The sequence below is a fragment of the Pongo abelii genome, chromosome 9 (genome assembly GCF_028885655.2).
Source record: "Pongo abelii isolate AG06213 chromosome 9, NHGRI_mPonAbe1-v2.0_pri, whole genome shotgun sequence".
In the NCBI taxonomy this organism is placed as follows: domain Eukaryota; kingdom Metazoa; phylum Chordata; class Mammalia; order Primates; family Hominidae; genus Pongo; species Pongo abelii.
In genome coordinates, this window is record NC_071994.2 from 32,241,951 (window position 1) to 32,260,261 (window position 18,311).

At 34.9% G+C, this 18,311-nt stretch overlaps 1 protein-coding gene across 2 annotated transcripts in view; it reads right to left on the minus strand.

The window, feature by feature from the left end:
- Positions 1–18,311, minus strand: part of PDHX (pyruvate dehydrogenase complex component X) — a 76,677-nt gene that overhangs the window by 11,702 nt on the left and 46,664 nt on the right. For both annotated transcript variants that reach the window (XM_002821885.5, XM_054524504.1), the window contains exons 6-8: positions 17,413–17,587; positions 13,923–14,070; positions 6,041–6,099 (exon numbers count right to left, since the gene is read on the minus strand). In XM_002821885.5, coding sequence (XP_002821931.1) covers positions 6,041–6,099; positions 13,923–14,070; positions 17,413–17,587 — 382 coding nt within the window. The remainder of the gene's footprint in view (positions 1–6,040; positions 6,100–13,922; positions 14,071–17,412; positions 17,588–18,311) is intronic.

Here is an 18,311-nt window from a genome sequence, read left to right on the forward strand (position 1 = left end):
GAACATGATCTTGAGGGGAGGAGGAGAGTGGAAACAGGTAATAATATTACATCACATTATTCCTTACTTTCTAGCCCAGCTCTGGGATATATATCAGCAGGCCCTCAATACATTACTTCCCTATTTAAAATAAATTTCTGTTCCATTGGTCTATATCTCTGTTTTGGTACCAGTACCATGCTCTTTTGGTTACCGTAGCCTTGTAGTATAGTTTGAAGTCAGGTAGCATGATGCCTCTAGCTTTGTTCTTTTGGCTTAGGATTGACTTGGCAATGCAGGCTCTTTTTTGGTTCCATATGAACTTTAAAGTAGTTTTTTCCAATTCTGTGAAGAAACTCATTGGTAGCTTGATAGGGATGGCATTGAATCTATAAATTACCTTGGGCAGTATGGCCATTTTCACAATATTGATTCTTCCTACCCATGAGCATGGAATGTTCTTCCATTTGTTTGTATCCTCTCTTATTTCATTGAGCAGTGGTTTGTAGTTCTCCTTGAAGAGGTCCTTCACGTCCTTTGTAAGTTGGATTCCTAGATATTTTATTCTCTTTGAAGCAATTGTGAATGGGAGTTCACTCATGATTTGGCTCTCTGTTTGTCTGTTATTGATGTATAAGAATGCTTGTGATTTTTGCACATTGATTGTGTATCCTGAGACTTTGCTGAAGTTGCCTATCAGCTTAAGGAGATTTTGGGCTGAGAGGATGGGGTTTTCTAGATATACAATCATGTCATCTGCAAACAGGGACAATTTGACTTCCTCTTTTCCTAATTGAATACACTTTATTTCTTTCTCTTGCCTGATTGCCCTGGCCAGAACTTCCAACACTATGTTGAATAGGAGTGGTGAGAGAGAGCATCCCTGTCTTGTGCCAGTTTTCAAAGGGAATGCTTCCAGTTTTTGCCTATTTAGTATGATATTGGCTGTGGGTTTGTCATAAATAGCTCTTATTATTTTGAGATACGTCCCATCAATACCTAATTTATTGAGAGTTTTTAGCATGAAGGGTTGTTGAACTTTGCCAAAGGCCTTTTCTGCATCTATTGAGATAACCATGTGGTTTTTGTCTTTGTTTATATGCTGGATTACATTTATTGATTTGCGTATATTGAACCAGCCTTGCATCCCAGGGATGAAGCCAACTTCATCGTGATGGATAAGCCTTTTGATGTGCTGCTGGATTCTGTTTGCCAGTATGTTATTGAGGATTTTTGCATCAATGTTCATCAAGGATATTGGTCTAAAATTCTCTTTTTTTGTTGTGTCTCTGCCAGGCTTTGGTATCAGGATGATGCTGGCCTCATAAAATGAGTTAGGGAAGGATTCCCTCTTTTTCTATTGATTGGAATAGTTTCAGAAGGAATGGTACCAGCTCCTCCTTGTACCTCTGGTAGAATTCGGCTGTGAATCCATCTGGTCCTGGACTTTTTTTAGTTGGTAAACTATTAATTATTGCCTCAATTTCAGAGCCTGTTATTGGCCTATTCAGAGATTCAACTTCTTCCTGGTTTAGTCTTGGGAGGGTGTACGTGTCGAGGAATTTATCCATTTCTTCTAGATTTTCTAGTTTATTTGCATAGAGGTGTTTATAGTATTCTCTGATGGTAGTCTGCATTTCTGTGGGATTCATGGTGATATCGCCTTTATCATTTTTTATTGCATCTATTTGATTCTTCTCTCTTTTCTTCTTTATTAGTCTTGCTAGCAGTCTATCAATTTTGTTGATCTTTTAAAAAAAAACAGCTCCTGGATTCATTGATTTTTTGAAGTTTTTTTGTGTCTCTATTTCCTTCAGTTCTGCTCTGATCTTAGTTATTTCTTGCCTTCTGCCAGCTTTTGAATATGTTTCCTCTTGCTTCTCTAGTTCTTTTAGTTATGATGTTAGGGTGTCAATTTTAATAATGCTGCATATCTACAACCATCTGATCTTTGACAAACCTGACAAAAACAAGAAATGGGGAAACGATTCCCTATTTAATAAATGGTGCTGGGAAAACTGGCTAGCCATATGTAGAAAGCTGTAACTGGATCCCTTCCTTACACCTTATACAAAAATTAATTCAAGATGGATTAAAGACTTACATGTTAGACCTAAAACCATAAAAACCCTAGAAGAAAACCTAAGCAATACCGTTCAGGACATAGGCACGGGCAAGGACGTCATGTCTAAAACACCAAAAGCAATGGCAACAAAAGCCAAAATTGACAAATGGGATCTAATTAAGCTAAAGAGCTTCTGCACAGCAAAAGAAACTACCATCAGAGTGAACAGGCAACCTACAGAATGGGAGAAAATTTTTGCAATCTACTCATCTGACAAAGGGCTAATATCCAGAATCTACAATGAACTCAACCAAATTTACAAGAAAAAAACAAATAACCCCATCAACAAGTAGGTGAAGGATATGAACAGACACTTCTCAAAAGAAGACATTTATGCAGCCAAAAAACAGATGAAAAAATGCTCATCATCACTGGCCATCAGAGAAATGCAAATCAAAACCACAATGAGATACCATCTCACACCAGTTAGAACGGCGATCGTTAAAAAGTCAGGAAACAACAGGTGCTGGAGAGGATGTGGAGAAATAGGAACACTTTTACACTGCTGGTGGGACTGTAAACTAGTTCAACCATTGTGGAAGTCAGTGTGGCGATTCCTCAGGGATCTAGAACTAGAAATACTGTTTGACCCAGCCATCCCATTACTGGGTATATACCCAAAGGATTATAAATCATGCTGCTATAAAGACACATGCACACGTATGTTTATTGTGGCACTTATTCACAATAGCAAAGACTTGGAACCAATCCAAATGTCCAACAATGATAGACTGGATTAAGAAAATGTGGCACATATACACCATGGAATACTACGTAGCCATAAAAAATGATGGCTTCATGTCCTTTGTAGGGACATGGATGGAGCTGGAAACCATCATTCTTTGCAAACTATCACAAGGACAAAAAACCAAACACCACATGTTGTCACTCATAGGTGGGAACTGAACAATGGGAACACATGGACACAGGAAGGGGAATATCACACACCAGGGCCTGTTGTGGGGTCGGGGGATGGGGGAGGGATAGCATTTGGAGATATACCTAATGTTAAATGAGTTGTTACTGGGTGCAGCACACCAACATAGCACATGTATACATATGTAACTAACCTGCATGTTGTGCACATGTACCCTAAAACTTAAAGTATAATAATAAAAAAAAAAGATTTCATCAAATGACGAAATGCCTGGAAACCCTGCCTATTAATAATGTTGCCCTGTATCACAGGTGAAAATGATGCTGAAAAACAGAAACTGAAAACAAATTTCTGTTCTCAAAAATTCTTTGTTTTCTAAAGAAAAAGATCCAGGCCTCCTAGCATGTCATTTAAGCATGGCAATATACAATTTGATTCCACTCTATCTATCCCATTTTACTTGTGACCACTCCCCTGAGATGAATTTTCCACTTGGCTCACTGTCATGCTACGCTCATTTCCATTTCAAGGCTACCTTCACACTGCTTTTCAATTGCTCTTCCATTTTTCCATCTTTCAAGGCTTAGTTCCTTCACTCATTCAACAATATCACTATGTTAAAAGAATAAAGTCCCAAACCCTCAGAAGATTTGAAATTCTTCATAGACAACACTAAAGTAAAAGAGAAACTAAACAAAACCCTCATGAATGAAGAATATCTGGCAAATAAATTTAATTACAAAATGTAAAGAAGACTTATGGGACACGGTCAAAGTTGTATTAAAAATCTATTATCTTAGGGCAATCCGCTCGGGTTCCCTTCCATGCTGTGGAAACTTTGTTCTTTTGCTCTTCACAATAAATCTTGCTGCTGCTCAAAAAAAAAAAAGAAACTATCTTAAACCTTATTAAAAAAAATTAAAATGAATTACACATTCAAGTTTTCTGACTAAAATGAATCTAAGGAAATGAAGGAAAAAATACATAACAAAACAATACAAGCTAAGAATATATAAATATGCAATAGAAGTGAGATAGAGTTCAGAATAACCCCAGGCACTGAGGATGTTAAAATAATTATAAGAAACAAATTTAAATGACTCTAGGCTAGTAAGTTTGGGAATCTAAATTAAATGAGTGATTTTCTGGGAAAATATAAGCTTTTAAAATTGATTTTTTAAAAAAGCTGAAAATTAAAACAGATCAGTAATTATGGTGAAAGAATAAAAAAAAAGGGAAAGCTGCCAAGATCCCCTCCTCAAAATAGAAGCAGGTTCAGATATTTTTACTGGTGAATTCTATGAAACTAGAAAATATTAAAAATTATATAATATTGAAATGTGTACAGAGGAAAGAAAAGAAGAAATAATCCAAATTCATTTAATGAAGCCAATGATTAGGGAAAAAAGGTCTGATAATGTTGGCACAAAATTTAAATTACCACTTATGACTCTGGATACAAAAATTATCCAATGAAATATTAACAAATAGCTTATGCCCATTAGAGATTTATTTCAGGAGTACAAAAATGATTCACAATTAATGATATTAATCACAATAAGTCAATTAATAATTAAATCATTAATATAATTCAAAATATTTCATCAAAAGAGAAAAGTTATATGAATAATTAGATAATGCTGAAAAGGCATGCTTTTTAAGTTCTGTATTAATGTATTTTTCAGAATACAGAGTGCTAACCATTACACCAGGGAACCCTCCTTATTAATGTATCTTTCAAGAAATAAAAACAAGTTAATTATAAATGTACTTTAAATACAGTCTGTTAACAAGCAGTGATCCCAGAAAATAGCCTCATTACAGAAAGGAGGCATGATGAAAAAGAGTGCCAGGCAGGAAGGCAGGAAGCCTGGGTTCTAGATTTACATCTCCAGCCAGCTAGGTTTACATCACCTCCACTGAACTGCAGGCTCATATGTTCACCTGCCCTCCTGCCACCTCCACTGGAATATCTGTTAGGCTCCTCAAATTTAACATGTCTAAAACCAAACTCTAGATTCCTTACCCCAAAGCTATACCCCTCCCAGTTTTCCCAATCTTAGTACATGGAAAACTCATTCCTCCCATTGCTTGGGCCAAAATGCTTGTTTCTCTTTCTCACACCCCATATCCAATCCACCAGCAAATCCTGTTGGCTCTACTTTTGAAACATAACCCAAATCTCCACTTCACCCTAGCTCCATTTGCTACCACATTTGTCCAAGCCACTGTCATCTTCTAAAGCCTCCCAGGGGAGCTCATCGTCTCCTCCCTTGCCTCTCCACAGGCCACATTCTACACAGCACCCAGGGCAGCCTCTCCTTTTCGTTTCTAAAGTATAAGTCAGATCACATTAGTTATTTGTTCAAAACCCTCCAAAGGCTTCCTTCTCACCCATAATAAAATCCCTAGTCCTCACCATGTCCAACAAGGACTCATGTACTTGGGTTCCCCTTCATGCTCTCCCACTGTTATTTAAATCTTATCTCCCACCTCTCCACTCTAGGCATATTCCACCCTCAGCACCACATCTTTGGTTAATGCGATCCTCTGCTTGCAGCCTTGGTGTTTGCTGGTCCCTCTGTGTGGAATGCACTTTTACCACATACCTATGTGGCTCACTCCCTCTGTTTTCTCAGGCCGTATCTAAATTATCGCCTTGTCAGAGAGGCTTCCCTCGCTTCCCTTTTGAAAAAGCACCCCTAGTTACTTTGTCCCCTTATCCTTTCTTTTTCTTCTCAGCACTTTCACCATCTGACGTATAATAGTTTGTCTCCTCCAACTAGAATGTAAGCCCCGGGGACAACAGAAATCAATTTTTTGTTTACTGCTCTAATGCCTAGAATAAATGGTTTTTATTCTGCTCTAATTCATTGTGAGCCCTTTTGATTTACAGTTTCTTCATTAGTAAAATGAGGGAGATCAAATGATAGGATATTTTTAGCAAGACAATTATAAAATTTTTGTGATTTAAAAATAAGAGTTCTATTTGTCATTGTAAAAATTCCACGACATGAAACTACTTAAGAAGACAAAATCATTTGAAGTCTGCTACTTACTTTAAGGGTAACAGCTGCTGCCTTGATGATAAAGTCATTTACTGATACTTTAATGTCATCTGAAAGAAAAATAAGCTTAGTAAAATTAGTATTCCTAATATAACTTTAACATTGACCATTACAATTTCAAACTTGTAAATTACGGAATGTACTGACAAACAATGATAAAAAATTACAGGCTTTTGTTTGCTTAGTCAATAAGGTTCCCATGATTAGAAAAACTTGCATTATATGAGGTCCTGGATAAATAATATTAACCATGAATGTAAGTTTACTTCTGGGCCTTGGTTATCAATTTTTTAAATTGCTTAGATATCATACACAAGAACCTGAAGGACCCATTACAAGCACAATCAGAAAAAAAGAACTAACTCCTATGTCTTGAAAAAGACAAATGGTCTCTCTGTGGTGTGTGCAGTCAGGAAGTTTACAAGATGATTCATTTTCTTCCTCGTTCTTTTCAAATGCCCTTATTCTCTGTATGCTTTATAATATATTGATTATACTAGAACAGTGATACATGTAAGCACTTTATATAAACAGTTATATATACACATATGGGAAAGTGTTCGAAAATTTCTTTTTACTAATGGGGTGTAGGTGAAAAAAAATTTAACTGCTTTTTAACTTAACAAAACAGGATATAACAAAAGCCAAAGATGAAGCAATGCTGGCATAGGTCCTAGTGTGATTAATAAAATGAGGTTCTCCATCCATAGTTTTACAGTGAATGCATTTGAATCAATTTCTTTCCAGTATATATAATGATTTTAAGATAAAGCTGGGGTCCTCCCACTTCCTACAGAGCTGATCATAACTAAAGTATTTGTTTATGTCTTTGCATTTGCCACTGGGTATAACAGTGTTGGAAAATGTAAACAACACTTGATTCTTTCTTGAAAGAGCTTATAGAAAAAGACTTTAAGATCTAGATCTAGTCAATGGTATGAGGCGAAAAACCTATCCTATTACTGAAGTATCATGGAATTTTAGGTGAATAACAGCTCATTCCAAAGGCATCCTGGAGACTTCAGAAAGGGATTAGATGAATTACCATAAACCTAAATACTGTCAAACTGCCACGATAACCATCAGCTGCAAAGTATCAAAGCTCCTCTAATTCAGAATTCCAGAAATATATAAACATTTTTGCTTAAAACCCCTTTAGGAATAGAAATATAAATGGACTTACAGTGCTTACAGGCTTTTAATGATAACCACATAGGAAGATTTGGTCTGTGCAAATTCAAATGTAACAGTTCATGAACTTACTCTGCTAAGCTTTCATGGCTCCCTCAGCCTTCTCCTCACTTTATCTACTTACCCACAGGTATTCACAGTGAAGACTTCTAAAACCATCCAAACCTACCACCTAAGTCCACAGTCCTCCCTTAAAATTTTGTATTCAGCATACTCCAACATTTAGGAACATTCTTGAGTTGAATGAAATATATTCTTTTACTGGCTCCTATGTCACTATACTCTCCTGGTTTTCTTCCACTTTCTGCCCACTCACTCATTTTTATTCCTTTCCTCTCAATGTTGGCAGCTCCCCAGGCTGGAAGTTCCAGTTCCAATTCCAAGGTTTTGATACCATTTATATAATGATGACTCTTCCAAATTCTACCTCTAATTCTGAGATACTGAGGCTTCAGACTTATATATCCAACTTCTCACATAAAATTTCTACTTGCATCGCTTACAAGCATCTCAAATCTAACATGTATAAAGTAGGTTTCTCTTTGAATTCCTTTATTTTTAACTCTTTATAATGGAGATTTTCCAAACATATTGAAAGGAGATGTTGTTATATTTACTGAGTAGAAAACAGTTTGTAAGGTAATATCAAACATTCTCATTTACACATTGTCAAGACAGAAAAGCAAAGTGTGAAGCATGCATACAGAATGTTATATATTGTAACTTTATATGAGAAAGAGGAGTGAAGATAGATAATGTGGGGTGTAAAGATTTGTAAGAAAATTCCTAATTACAAGGGTGTACCAAAACCGGACCATGCAAAGATAAAAAACTAATCCATATCTCCTCTGAAATATTACTGTTTTCTGCCTTATCAGAGTAAGAAAACAGGAAAGTGATTTCCATATTAACCTCTATATCATGACTAAGCAAGTATGATCTGAGAACTACAGGAGTGTTTCCAGGGTTCATTTTTTAGAAACCTAGCACTTTCTTTAAAATAGCTTTTCATTTAGTTCCTTGAACTTTTAAAAGCTCTCAAGTTGTCTTTATATGAAATCTTGAAACTCTGTATATAAACTAATAAAAGTCCTGCTTTCACCTGGGATGTAGAAAGTTGCAAAAGAAAGCTGTTCCTATCCTGACAGGGTGAAAGAAAAAGCAGGATAAATTACAAAATCATAACTTTTCTTGAGCCCATTAGGGATCGGAGGTTACAAAGCAAACAGGTGAACTGAATGCCAAAGAGTGATAATCCACTCAGAGGAGAGACAAACACAGGAAGTAAATACCCACTGTCAGAGTACAGGAGTAAAGAGGGCAGAGTATGGTACAACATGCATAAACAGATGGCGACTAGCAGCAGAGAAATGGAAACTAAAAAAACATTCAATTGGAAATCCAGAGGGGAAAATCCACGCTAACCAAGATAAAAAATATATATTCTGCTAAGCTTTGCAGACACAGCTAAGAAAAGAAATCAGTGAACTTGAAGCTAGGTAAACAAAAATTATCCAATATGAAACATAAAGAGAAAAAAGAATGAACAAAAAGAATAGAGCATTTAAGAGCTTTGGACAATTCAAAAAGTCTAACATTTAAAATTGGAGCCCCAAAGAGAAACCACATGGAACAGAAGATAGCATTAAAAATAACTGGAAATTTTTCACAATTAAAGGAAGACAACAAACCATACATCTAAGAAGCTGAGAGAAACCCAAACAGTAAATACAATAGAAAAAAAAAAATCTAGGCATACAGTAGCCAAATTGGTAATGGAGAAAATCTTGAAAGCAACCAGACAGGGGGAAAACATCATATACAACGGAACAAATACTAAGAATGGCAGCAGACATTCTAAGACAGAAAATAAAGAAATAGTATCTTTATTTAAAGAACTGAAACAAAAACCCTATTAACTGAAAAATCTATATCCAGCAAAAATACTTCTTAAAAATGATGAAGATATATCCATTAGGGTGACTACTATCAAAAAACAGAAAATAACAAGTATTGGCAAAAATGTGGAGAAATTTCAACTTTTGTGCACTTCATTTTTGTTTTTGGAGACAGGTCTTGCTCTATCAGCCAGGCTGGAATGAAGTGCTGCAATTATAGCTCACTGTAACCTCCAACTCCTGGGCTCAAGCAATCCTCCCACCTCAGTCTCCCAAGTAGCTGGGACTACAGGCATATGCCATCTGCCTGACTAGTTTTTCAATTTTTTTGTAGAGATAGGGTCTCGTTCTGTTTCTCAGGCAGGTCTCGAACCCCTGTCCTCAGCCTCCCAAAGTGCTAGGATTACAGGGATGAGCCATCATGCCTGACCCATTGGTGCACCATTAGTGGGAATGCAAAATGGCACAGCCACTAAGGAAAACAGTATAGTAGCTCCTTAAAAAATTAAAAATAGAATTATCATATAATCCAGTAATTCCACTTCTGGGGATATACCTAAAATATTTGAAAACAGAGACACAAACAGATATTTGTACAGCCATGTTCATAGCAGTATTATTCACAATAGCCAAAAGGTAAAAACAACCTAATGTATTTATCCATTAACACATGAATTAACAAAGTAGGGTATATACATACAATGGAACATTGTTCAGCCTTAAAAAGGAAATTTTGATACATTCTGCAACATGCATGAACCCTGAAGACATAACGCCAAGTGGAATAAGCCAGTCACAAAAGGACAAGTACTATATGATCCCACTAATATGATGTACTTAGAATCATCAAATTTATAGGAACAGATAGAAGAATGGTGGTTGTCAGGGGTGGTGGGAAAGAGGAATGAAGAGTATACAGAGTTTCCATTTTGCAGGATGAAAAACGTTCTGTATATGAATGGTGGTAATGGTTGCAAACAATGTAAATGTACTTAATGTCAATGAACTAACTACACTGAAAATGGTAAGACTCATGTTATATATTCAACTACACTTTAAAAAATTGTTTTAAAAAGGAAAAATGTGAAAGACAAAATAGACTTTTTCAGACAAAAACTGAGAAAATTTATTGTCAATCTGTACTATAAGAAGCATTAAAAGAAGTTCTTTGGGTAGAAGAAGTAAAATAGCAGACAGCACTTTAATTCTATAGAAAGAAATGAAAAAAAGTACAGATAAATATAAAAGACATTTTTTCCCTCATTTTAAAACTCCAAAAGAGTTGATTTGCTAAAGCAAAAAACATTAAACATGTATTCTGGGGCTTACATCATATATAGAAGTAAAACATGACAAAAGCAGTACAAAATATGACAGGGAGGAAGTGCAAGTATATAGTTATGAGGTTCTTATATTAAACATGGAGTGGGGTGTAATACAATTTGAAGCCAGGCTGTGATAAATTAAAGAATTATATTGTAAACCCTATGAAAACCATTGCAAAGCAGATAAGAAGAGAAAAAAGAAGATAAAATGAATAAATACAATAGAATGATAACAAAATAAAAAACCAAAAACATAAGGAAAGAAGAATAAAAGAGGTGGGACAAAGAGAATGCAAAGAGAGAACAAAATGGTAGATTTAAATCCAACTATCCCATTAAATGTGAGTGGTCTAAACAGCTTAAGAGACTAAAGAATTGGATAAAATAGCAAGAACCAACTACATGCTGCCTTCAAGAAACCTATTTAAATAAACATATTTACATTTAAAAAGTAAAAAGATGCAAAAAGATATACTATAGAAACACGAGTCAAAGAAATCTGTAGTGGCTACAGATGTGATAAAGAAGGCTTGAGGATAAGGAATATTACAAGGAATAGATAAGGACATGACATAATGACTAGTCTGTTCAAGAAAACAAAATTCCTGTGTATGTGGCCAATAACAGATCTTCAGGATACATGAAGCAAAAACTGACAGAGCTGAAAGGAGAAACTACAAATAAACAATTATAATGAGGAATATCAACACTGCTCTCAAAAGACATAAACAACACTATTAAGCAGCTTGGCCTGACATTTATAGAACATTCCCTTACAAAAATAAAAAAATTCTTTTCAAGAACACATACCAAGATAGACCATACTATAAACATAAAATAAATATCAACAAATTTAAGAAAACTGAAATCATATAAAGTGTGTTCTCTAAACACAATGTAGTTAAGCTAGAAATCATAAAAGAGAAATGAATAGTCCTCAAATATTTTGAAATTAAGTGCACACTTATAAATAACTCATTGATCAAAGAAATCACAAAAGAAATAAATGAGAAAACATTTTCAATTGAATAAAAGGAAAAATAATGCCAGGCGTGGTGGCTCACGCCTGTAATTTCAGCACTTTGGGAGGCCCAGGTGGGTGGATCACTTGAGGCCAGGAGTTTGAGACCAGCGTGGCCAACATGCTAAAACCCCGTCTCTAGTAAAAATACAAAAAATTAGCCAGGCATGGTGGTTTGTGCCTGTAATCCTAGCTACTCAGGGCACTGAGGCGTGAGAATCATTTGAACCCAGGAGGCGGTGGTTGAAGTGAACCGAGATCGCACCACTGCACTCCAGCCTGGGTGACAGAGCAAGACCCTGTCTCAAAAAGAAAAAAAAAAAAAAAAATCAACATTTGTGGGATACAGCTAAAGCAGTGCTTAAAGATAATTCAAGAGTATTATATGCTTATATTAAAAAATAGAGGTCTCAAATAAATGATCCAAGTTTTCACCTTAAGAAACTAGAAATAAAAGAGCAAAGTAAACTGAAAACAAAGAGAAAAAAAAAATAAAGAATAGAAATCAATGAGATCAATATCACAGAAATACTAGGTAAGTTAATAAAACCAAATGCCGGTTCTTTGAAGAGATGGAGATCAATAGAACTGATAATCCTTTAGTCAGAGTGATCTAGAGAGTAAAACACACAAATTACTAATGTCAAAAACAGAAACATTACTTCAGATAAAATGACAGTATAATAAGGTAATGCAGTAAATAACTTTATGCCAATAAATCTAGTGACTTAGATGACACAAACAAATTTCTTGACAGACACAAACTACCAAAATTCATTCAAGAAAAAAAAGCTGCATACATTTTTAAAATAAAATTCATAGTTAAAAACCTTCCCATAAAGAAATTCACTAGTGAATTCTACTAAACAATTAAAAAAGAAATAATACCAATTGTATCCAAACTCTTCCAGAAAATAAAGGAGGAGGAAATGTTTTCCAACCCACTTCACTAGATAAGATAACAAATCCGAAAAAATATCTCCAGAAAAGAAAACTACAGGTTAGCATTTCTCATGGGCATAGGTGTAAAGATTCTAAACAAAATTTTAGAATACAGAATCAAACAATATATGAGAAGGTTAATCATTAAGTGGGTTTTATATGAGGAATACAAAGTTGATTCAACACTTGAAAATCAACCAATGTAATTCACCTTATTAACAGACAGAAAAAGGAAAAGTTATCTGAAAAGATGCACAAAAAGTATTTGACAAAATTCAACATCTATTCATGTTTAAAACTCTCTGCAAGTTAGGAATGGAAATTCTTTCAACCTGAAAATAATATTCTACAAAAAACCTATAGCTAACATAAAAGACTGAATGCTTTTCCCCCAAAATCAAGAACAAGGCAAAAATATCTGCTTTTACCATCTATATTCATTATACCAGAGGTCCTAGTCAGTGCAATAAGACAAGAAAATAATATGAAGGCCATATAGGTCAAAAATAAAGAAATAAAACTATCAGTTCATGCTAAAAAATCTGTATGTCTCTCAGCAACCTTATTTATAATTGATTTTTGGAAGAAATATTACAAATTTAATAATCTGTAAATGCATTCTGAACAAGAAATATAAAATCAAAATTTGCATAAAGAAGAATATCTAAGATATTTATAATCTAACACATCCTTAAAAGTTTTGGATTTTAAACTTAATGAAATGTTGACTGCTTTGTTTAAATACCATACCAAAAGATATTCAAAACAAAAAATAACCATTTGGTCTACACAAATCATTCATGTGTTCTTACAAAAAAATTGACCTACGTAAATGCTAAAGCACACCAAAACATTAAGCCCACTTTTGCTTTTAAAATAACTAACCAACCAAATTATAGTACTTCAGATTTCAGTATCCCTTATTCAAAATACTTGGAATCAGAAGTGTTTCAGATTTTAAAATTTTTTCAGATTTTGTAATATTACATTTACTGTTTTGGCATCTCTAGTCCAAAAATCCAAAATCTGAAAAGCTCCAAGGAGGACTTCCTTTGAGCTTCATGTTGGCACTCAAAAAGTTTCACATCTTGAAGCACTTTGAATTTTTGAATTTTGGGTTGCTCAACCTGTATTTTTAAAGCTCAGTATGTAACAGAGAATTGAACTCAGTAACTGCCTGCTAAATAAATGTTAACTAAATGTATATTATTCAAATATGACAAAGAGGAAATAAAAGCAAGGTAGAACAGAAAGCTTTATTCTGCATAAAGGCAGCTGTGATTTATTTAATACTGTGGAACCAATTCACTTTTTCAAGGAAACCATTGCTAATTTTTTTTCTCTAGCACAAATACACCCAGAATAGAGTGCAAGTACATTATGAAACTGAAATTAAAAGCTACACAATGTAGCTTTTAATTTTATAATTTTATAAAGGATTTCATGAAAGTTAAGTTAGCATGTGTTTTGTATTAAGTAAATTCAATTTTACTAACCTTTGACCAGATCTTGCCTAACTTTTAAAACAGCTCCAAGGTCACAGTCAGCAGTAGCATATGCATGAGGTACAGTACTTTTAGATTCAGTTAATCTCTTGGCAATAACTCTTCGAATATTGCTGGCGGGGATTTCAGTGAATGTGCCCTGCAAAAAGAGCAAAAAGATAGCAACCTGTCCGTTAAACCACAAGTGGAATAGAAAAATAAAACAAAAAAACAAGCAACTTTATAAATGAAATTCATTCTCAATGACCTAACTTATTAATTAAAGATTAATACAAGAAAAGCACTATTAAAATTCTTAGTATAAGGGAAGAATATAAAAAAATCTGAGACGTTTTGGTTTTATAGCATAAAACTACAGAAAAAAGTAATAAAATTCATGTTTCAATTGTGAATGGGATATCTTTGTTACTATGTTTAAGATGATAAAAAAGAAACCTACCAACTAATGAATAATTCCTCCACAGGTGTGTTTGTGTGTGTATATATACATACACACACATACCACACACACAAGGAGCAATATATGTGTGTGTACATACATACACAGAAAGAGAGAGGAGAGAGAAGACAGACATAGACGTACACCATCTGTAAGCAGCTTTTGTTACAAATATCACTTAATAAAACTGAAATGGGCTGGGCATGGTGGCTCACACCTGTAATCTCAGGATTACTTTGGGAGGCTGAGGCAGGCAGATCATGAGGTCAAGAGTTCAAGACCAGCTTGGCCAACATGGTGAAACCCCGTCTCTACTAAGAATACAAAAATTAGCTGAGTGTGGTGGCGCGTGCCTGTAATCCCCCAGCTACTCAGGAGGCTGAGGCAGGAGAATCACTTGAACCAGGGAGACAGAGGTTGCACTGAGTCAAGATTGCACCACTGTACTCCAGCCTGGGCAACAGAGCAAGACTGTCTTGGGAAAAAAAAAAAGAAAAAGAAAAAGAAAAAAACACCTGAAATAAAACAGCTAATAAATCAACAAACCAACTATTAATATATAGTTGCCCTTTGACTTATGATGGAGTGACACTCTGATGAACCCATCATAAGTTTAAAACATCATAAGTCAAAGTGCATTTAATACACTTAACATACTGAACATAACAGGTTAGCCCTAGCGTAGCCTACCATAAATGTGCTCAAAACATTTACATTAGCCTACAGTTGGGCAAAATCATCTGGCTACACAGTATACTGCAGAGCAGCGGCTGTTTGCCCTGATGATCACATGGCTAACTTGGAGCTGTGGTTGGCCGCTACTGCCCAGCATTGCAAGGAAATACTGCACTGCTTTCTACTGAATGTGTATCACTTTTACACCATCATAAAGTCAAAAAATTGTAAGTTGAACCATCTTTTCAAGTACACATGGAACATCCACCAAGACAGGCCATATTATAAATATAAAATAAATCTCGATAAATTTGAGAAGATTGTTTTAAAATGAAGTGTGTCTCAAAGTGTATTCTCTAAACACAGTGGAGTTAAACTAGAAATCATGAAAGGTAACTGAAGAGTCTTCCAATATTTTGAAATTAAATTCACACTTATAAACAACTCATGGATCAAAGAAATCACAAGGGACATTAGAAGATTAGGTACCTTCTATACAGGCAATTCAATTATTTCTATTTGGATTTGTAATTTTTAAAAATAACATGAGTATCTTATTTCTTAGAGATTCATAATAGAAAGTATGAATGAGATAATAAAATATTCCTATAACTTCACTGTAGTTTTTCCATTCTGTTCCTTGGACCTCTAAAAAAAGCATGATAGATTTTAAATTGTATCTAATTCCTTTCTCGTCCTTCACTCTATTTTGGAATTTCATTACAATCACTTCAAGATAATACAAAGCAAATGAAAGTGCGGCTGATTTCATTTTTACAAATATCATTAAGAAATTAAACACTTTATGTTAGCAAAGTACTTGGTCAAGTAGAATAAATGCTCTCTACATACTATAAGAATCTGAAAGGTTTACCTTCCTAATTTGAATAACTTTTTTTTTTTTTTTTTTTTGAGACAGGGTCTTCCTCTATTACCCAGGCTGGAGTGCACATAGCTCACTACAGCCTCAATCTCCCGGTCTCAAGTGATTCCCCAACCTCCGCCGCCTGAGTAGTTGGACTACAGGCACACGCTACCACATCCAGCTGATTTTAAAATTTTTTTGTAGAGATGAGGTCTCACTATGTTGCCCAGGCTGGTCTTTGAATGCCTGGGTGCAGGCAGTCCTCCCACCTCAGCCTTCCAAAGTGCTAGGATTACAGGTGTAAGCCACCACACCCAGCCTTGAATAACCTACTTTTAAAATACATATGATTGAATTATACATATTTTATAGTCTATATACAACATTATATAGTCAAAGAGTGGACTATACACTCAATATACATAGTATCCTGTCCAACTGCATGTCCTTAAAGAGTAGGTTATTCAAGTATGCAGTATATTAATCATTAATGGATATTTAAAAATCTGTTTCCCATGAAAGTTGTACTGTTTTCAACTCTTTTAAAATATCATATGGTATATAGTTCTCCACTAGGAGTACAGACTTATCTATTTATTTTGCTTTTTATTTTTTTAAGTGCTCATTCGATTTTAAATAAACTTGGCTATCCTACATTTCTTCTGATAGGAAGTAAATAACCTAAATAGGAAAGGCATAGAGAGGCAAAATGGAGTAATTTGAAAACAAAAAGGGGCTGTTATACTGCATGCATCTGAGAAGGGAAGAATGACTAGCTACATAGTTCTTCATAGTGAGATTATCAATTCCCTAGTTAAAAAGTAGAACATATCCACAAAAGGGAGCTAGTGTCAGCTACTATTTATTAGTATCACACTTAAGACATGAAACATGAGATTGTAGAGAATATATATGTTACTGAAGTTGTGGAACTGGTGGTAACTTTAAATTTAATTATAGTTCTAATGTTTATTTGGAAGTTAACGTACAAACAAATTTTGGTTTCTGATAGGAAATCTGTAAAACAAAGCATTTGGAGTGTTCTATCTTTATCACTTAGCTACTATTGAAACAGATTAGTAAAACTAATCTGTTTTAAATCTACTCTTAAAACACATAGTAGTTGTTCTTATTTTCTCTCTCACTTAAATCTGAAAAATAAAAATCCAGGTTCACACCTGTAATCCCAGCACTTTGGGAGGCCAAGGCGGGTGGACCTCCTGAAGTCAGGAGTTTGAGACCAGCCTAGCCAACATGGTGAAACCCCGTCTCTACTAAAAATGCAAAAATTAGGTGGGCGTGGTGGTGCACGTCTATAATCCCAGCTACTCAGGAAGCTGAGGCAGGAGAATCACTTGAACCTGGGAGGCAGAGGCTGCAGTGAGCCGAGACTGCACCACTGCACTCCAGCCTGGGTGACAGTGCAAGACTCTGTCTCAAAAAAAAAAAAAAAAAAAAGAAAAACAAGAAAAAGAAATAAAAATTCACTTAGAGAACACTACCACTGCATTGGGTTGTCCAGGAGTTGATACTGGTGGGATCACAGGCCGGGGATAAGATGGCCCAGCTGTGGCCTGTAGGGGCGAAGGTGCTGTGGGAGTGGCTGCAGGGGTTGGAGTTGGTCTGGACTCGGGAATCTTGCCCATCTGTTTCAATTGGACAAGTTTGAGAGCATCCCTGGAAATAAGAGCAAAGTAGATAACCATAATTAGCAATAAGGAATATAACAGAACTTTCAGAAAATGCAGGTGAGATGTGGAGAAAAGATACAGAAATATACAGATGTCAAGGTTATAATTAAAAACCAATAATTTGAGCTAGAAAATTAAATCCTGTCTCTCACCTGGTCTGCTGACCATTATTTGTCATGTTCTAATATTTGCATATTTTCAAAAGCCAAACAATTAAAATGTTATTAAAATTGGGCATAAGTAGTGATTTTTAAAAAGGAAATTAGTCTTTTTTCTGTGCAGTGGATGTTATTTGGTAGATGAACAATTAATTAAACCACTCTCATCCTTTATACTCATGAAATAATATTCACATGGCATTCAAAAAGTGTCAAGTTTATTGTAAATATGGCTTTCACCAGGATACTTCCTACATCATTGTTCACTTATTGTTTATTCATTGTTTATTATGGTGCAAATCAGTTTATTTATGACCAGGAAATCAAACCATTTTTAATTTTGCTAATATGCCATCAGTACAATCTAATATAACAAATCTAACCTATGATATCTTTTAGAGTGAAAAATAACTAGTTACAGACTTGCCTTCATATTACTCTGTAAAACAAAGGTATTTTTGTCTTGTAAGAGGATATAATTAGATTACTAAATACGCTAAGCCCTCAACTCACTATGCTAAGTTACAGTGGTATTAGGCAATATATTTTCTT